Source organism: Nanorana parkeri, unplaced genomic scaffold (genome assembly GCF_000935625.1).
Source record: "Nanorana parkeri isolate BGI_ZX_2015 unplaced genomic scaffold, ASM93562v1 scaffold2113, whole genome shotgun sequence".
In the NCBI taxonomy this organism is placed as follows: Eukaryota; Metazoa; Chordata; class Amphibia; order Anura; family Dicroglossidae; genus Nanorana; species Nanorana parkeri.
The window spans coordinates 57836-63312 of NW_017308381.1; the positions used below are offsets into that span (position 1 = coordinate 57836).

At 51.6% G+C, this 5477-nt stretch overlaps 1 protein-coding gene across 1 annotated transcript in view; it reads left to right on the plus strand.

Moving 5' to 3' along the window:
• The first annotated feature begins 3620 nt into the window (after window positions 1-3620).
• The window catches only part of LUC7L3 (LUC7 like 3 pre-mRNA splicing factor), a 13847-nt gene continuing 11990 nt past the window's right edge, over window positions 3621-5477 (plus strand). Inside the window, exon 1 of the mRNA XM_018572720.1 lies at window positions 3621-3786. Within this exon, the coding sequence (XP_018428222.1) occupies window positions 3688-3786 (99 nt within the window). The 5' untranslated portion in view covers window positions 3621-3687. The remainder of the gene's footprint in view (window positions 3787-5477) is intronic.

Below are 5477 nucleotides of genomic sequence, written 5' to 3' on the forward strand. Positions count from 1 at the left end.
TCGCTCATATTTCCACGCGATATCGCGCTATGTAGCTTCTCCAATCCATTTCAATGGAGCCGTTCACATCTCGTCGCTCAATATCGCTCGTCGCTCCCACACGACCCTTTTTTCTGCGGATTTCGAGCGATTTTTGCTCCTGATTGCATACAGCCCAATAGGAAAAAGGAAAAAGTCGCGCAATATCGCACATTTAAAACCGCGCGATTTTCATGTCGCTCAGTGTGAATGGGGCCTTACACTGCACCCTCCAATTACACTGCACCCCTCATATTACACTGCATCCCTCCATAGCCCCTCATATTACACTGTACCCCTCCATAGCACCCCATATTACACTGCACCCCTCCATAGCCCCTCATATTACACTGCACCCCTCCATATTACACTGTACCCCTCCATAGCCCCTCATATTACACTGCACCCCTCCATAGTCCCTCATATTACACTGCATCCCTCCATAGCCCTTCATATTACACTGCATCCTTCCATAGCCCCTCACATTACACTGCGCCCCCTATATTACACTGCACCCCTCCATAGCACCCCATATTACACTGCGCCCCCTATATTACACTGCACCACTCCATAGACCCTCATATTACACTGCATCCCTCCATAGCCCTTCATATTACACTGCATCCCTCCATAGCCCCTCATATTACACTGCATCCCTCCATAGCCCTTCATATTACACTGCATCCCTCCATAGCCCCTCACATTACACTGCGCCCCCTATATTACACTGCACCCCTCCATAGCACCCCATATTACACTGCGCCCCCTATATTACACTGCACCACTCCATAGACCCTCATATTACACTGCGCCCCCTATATTACACTGTACCCCTCCATAGCACCCCATATTACACTGCACCCCTCCATAGCCCCTCATATTACACTGCGCCCCTCCATAGCCCCTCATATTACACTGCACCCCTCCATAGCCCCTCATATTACACCGCGCCCCTCCATAGCCCCTCATATTACACCGCGCCCCTCATATTACACTGCATCCCTCCATAGCCCCTCATATTACACTGCATCCCTCCATAGCCCCTCATATTACACTGCGCCCCCTATATTACACTGCACCCCTCCATAGCACCCCATATTACACTGCACCCCCTATATTACACTGTACCCCTCCATAGCCCCTCATATTACACTGCACCCCTCCATAGCCCCTCATATTACACTGCACCCCTCATATTACACTGCACCCGCTATATTACACTGTACCCCACCATAGCCCCTCATATTACACTGTGACCCTCCATAGCCCTTCATATTACACTGCATCCCTCCATAGCCCCTCACATTACACTGCGCCCCCTATATTACACTGCACCCCTCCATAGCACCCCATATTACACTGCGCCCCCTATATTACACTGCACCCCTCCATAGCACCCCATATTACACTGCACCCCTCCATAGCCCCTCATATTACACTGCACCCCTCCATAGCCCTTCATATTACACTGCACCCCTCCATAGCCCCTCATATTACACTGCACCCCTCCATATTACACAGCCCCTCCCCCTCTGTAGTTGGTAAACCGCGAACCAGCACGGAGGGCGGGAGGATTAATCTGTGGGCGTATCTTCTTGTCGTTGTGGAGATCAGCTGTGGGCGGTGCCAGTGTCTGCTGGCGGTTTTGGGCGGTGCGTAGCGGTGGGCGGGACGCGTGGAGCAGTGTGGGAGGAAGGCCGTCGCCGCCATTTTGTCGGTCGGTTGGTGAGCTGGGAGCTCCAGTGTAACCATGTTATCTGCCGCGCAGCTACTGGACGAGCTTATGGGCCGGGACCGGAACCTGGCACCGGATGAGAAGAGAAGCAACGTGCGCTGGGATGACGAAAACGTAAGTCTCTGCGGCGGCCCCGGGGGCCTGCTCGAGTCACGTGACCCACTTACAGGCAAATGGATGTAATGTGAACGGTCCCCTCTGTGCCGTGCGACCCGGGCCTGACCACATCATGTGACCGGCAGCCTGGCCGCCCTGTGCCTCGCCGCTGATGTGTGTGTGTGGGGGGGAAGATCTAATATCTGTGTGCGGGGAGGAGAGGGTTAATTTAAGTCAGTCTGTGTATGAGGGATGACATGAGGATCACCATGGTTGTAAGAGCCCCGCCCCTTTGTGGAGGGAGGCGTTTAGCGCCGCCTCTCTTTATTAGCTGTGTTTGGGGGGTGTTGAGGCTCCTCCCACTTTATTGTCCCCTTAGCAGATGTGACTTTATAATGGGGTTGCCAGGACTCCTCCCCTTCCGGTGCTTTCCACTATGTACCGCCCCCACTCGTGTACAGGGAGGGGTTGTGGGTACCATGGGGCGCTCTATATACAGAGGGGGGGATTTTCTGTGTGCTCTGTATACAGAGGGGTGCACGGCGTGGACAGTATTTGGGGGTCTCTCGTGTACTATACAGGTGAAACTCGAATAATTAGAATATGGTGCAAAGTTCATTTATTTCACTAATGCAACTTATGCGGTGAAACTAATATATGAGAGAGACTCATGACATGCAAAGCAAGATAGTTCAAGCCGTGATTTGTCATCATTGTGATGATTATGGCTTACAGCTCATGAAATCCCCAAGAACCCCAAATCCACAACCTCAGAAAAGTAGATTATTACATGCAATCAATAACACAAGGATTGTACATAGAACAATATCGGACCTCTGAGAAGTACAAGCATGCATATGTACTCAGTACTTGGTTTGGGCCCCTTTTGCAGCACTTACTGCAATTACTTTTGCACGATATTCTAATTATTCGAGTTTCACCTGTATATACAGAGACTCCATAGCCCCTCATATTACACTGCGCCCCTCCATAGCCCCTCATATTACACTGCACCCCTCCATAGCCCCTCATATTACACCGCGCCCCTCCATAGCACCTCATATTACACCGCGCCCCTCATATTACACTGCATCCCTCAATCACACAATACACTGCATCCCTCCATAGCCCCTCATATTACACTGCGCCCCCTATATTACACTGCACCCCTCCATAGCACCCCATATTACACTGCACCCCCTATATTACACTGTACCCCTCCATAGCCCCTCATATTACACTGCACCCCTCCATAGCCCCTCATATTACACTGCACCCCTCATATTACACTGCACCCGCTATATTACACTGTACCCCACCATAGCCCCTCATATTACACTGTGACCCTCCATAGCCCTTCATATTACACTGCATCCCTCCATAGCCCCTCACATTACACTGCGCCCCCTATATTACACTGCACCCCTCCATAGCACCCCATATTACACTGCGCCCCCTATATTACACTGCACCCCTCCATAGCACCCCATATTACACTGCACCCCTCCATAGCCCCTCATATTACACTGCACCCCTCCATAGCCCTTCATATTACACTGCACCCCTCCATAGCCCCTCATATTACACTGCACCCCTCCATATTACACAGCCCCTCCCCCTCTGTAGTTGGTAAACCGCGAACCAGCACGGAGGGCGGGAGGATTAATCTGTGGGCGTATCTTCTTGTCGTTGTGGAGATCAGCTGTGGGCGGTGCCAGTGTCTGCTGGCGGTTTTGGGCGGTGCGTAGCGGTGGGCGGGACGCGTGGAGCAGTGTGGGAGGAAGGCCGTCGCCGCCATTTTGTCGGTCGGTTGGTGAGCTGGGAGCTCCAGTGTAACCATGTTATCTGCCGCGCAGCTACTGGACGAGCTTATGGGCCGGGACCGGAACCTGGCACCGGATGAGAAGAGAAGCAACGTGCGCTGGGATGACGAAAACGTAAGTCTCTGCGGCGGCCCCGGGGGCCTGCTCGAGTCACGTGACCCACTTACAGGCAAATGGATGTAATGTGAACGGTCCCCTCTGTGCCGTGCGACCCGGGCCTGACCACATCATGTGACCGGCAGCCTGGCCGCCCTGTGCCTCGCCGCTGATGTGTGTGTGTGGGGGGGAAGATCTAATATCTGTGTGCGGGGAGGAGAGGGTTAATTTAAGTCAGTCTGTGTATGAGGGATGACATGAGGATCACCATGGTTGTAAGAGCCCCGCCCCTTTGTGGAGGGAGGCGTTTAGCGCCGCCTCTCTTTATTAGCTGTGTTTGGGGGGTGTTGAGGCTCCTCCCACTTTATTGTCCCCTTAGCAGATGTGACTTTATAATGGGGTTGCCAGGACTCCTCCCCTTCCGGTGCTTTCCACTATGTACCGCCCCCACTCGTGTACAGGGAGGGGTTGTGGGTACCATGGGGCGCTCTATATACAGAGGGGGGGATTTTCTGTGTGCTCTGTATACAGAGGGGTGCACGGCGTGGACAGTATTTGGGGGTCTCTCGTGTACTATACAGGTGAAACTCGAATAATTAGAATATGGTGCAAAGTTCATTTATTTCACTAATGCAACTTATGCGGTGAAACTAATATATGAGAGAGACTCATGACATGCAAAGCAAGATAGTTCAAGCCGTGATTTGTCATCATTGTGATGATTATGGCTTACAGCTCATGAAATCCCCAAGAACCCCAAATCCACAACCTCAAAAAAGTAGATTATTACATGCAATCAATAAAACAAGGATTGTACATAGAACAATATCGGACCTCTGAGAAGTACAAGCATGCATATGTACTCAGTACTTGGTTTGGGCCCCTTTTGCAGCACTTACTGCAATTACTTTTGCACGATATTCTAATTATTCGAGTTTCACCTGTATATACAGAGGGGTGCACGGCGTGGACAGTATTTGGGGGTCTCTTGTGTACTATATATATACAGAGGGGTGCATGGTGGGGGGCTCCTGTGTCATATATATATATATATATTACACACAGATTGGTGCACAGGAGGGGCACGCTGTCATTGGCTGTCCTGGCTCTTCAGTCACCGGCAACAGCCAATCACGTCTCGGATAACAGAGGAATGGAGATTTTGCTCTTTCCGATGCCACATTGTAGCATGAAGGGAACACTTTGTATCAGGTGTCAGCGTCACACGAAGATCAGGACATTGGGGGGATTGATCACATCCGGAGCAGCTGTGGGCGGCGACCAATCAGCTTCCAGCTTTCATTTTCAATTCTTAACTGAAGAGAGAGGCTGATTGGTTGTCGTGGACAACTGCTCCGGATGTGATAAATCCCCCCCCATTGTTGTCACCTGGACATTGATGATTGCTCAGTGAACGCAGGTGGACCCGCCGGGAGGAATATTTTTAGGATTAATCTCCATATAATGAATATTCTCTATTCTTTCCTCATGGGGGGGAGAGGATCACCTTCAGATCAAACAGTGACAACAGCTCGGCTCCCCGTACTCAGCGGACGCGCAGCGGTGTCACCCCCCTCCCGATGTAGACAGAAGACTTCTGCGCTGTGTTTACATTGTCTTCTGTGGAAACATCGGAAGTCCAGGAGATGATCCCTCCGCTCCGTAGCTTAGTGTCGGGCCCCTGCTGTCACAGTACCGGCAGGGGCCCG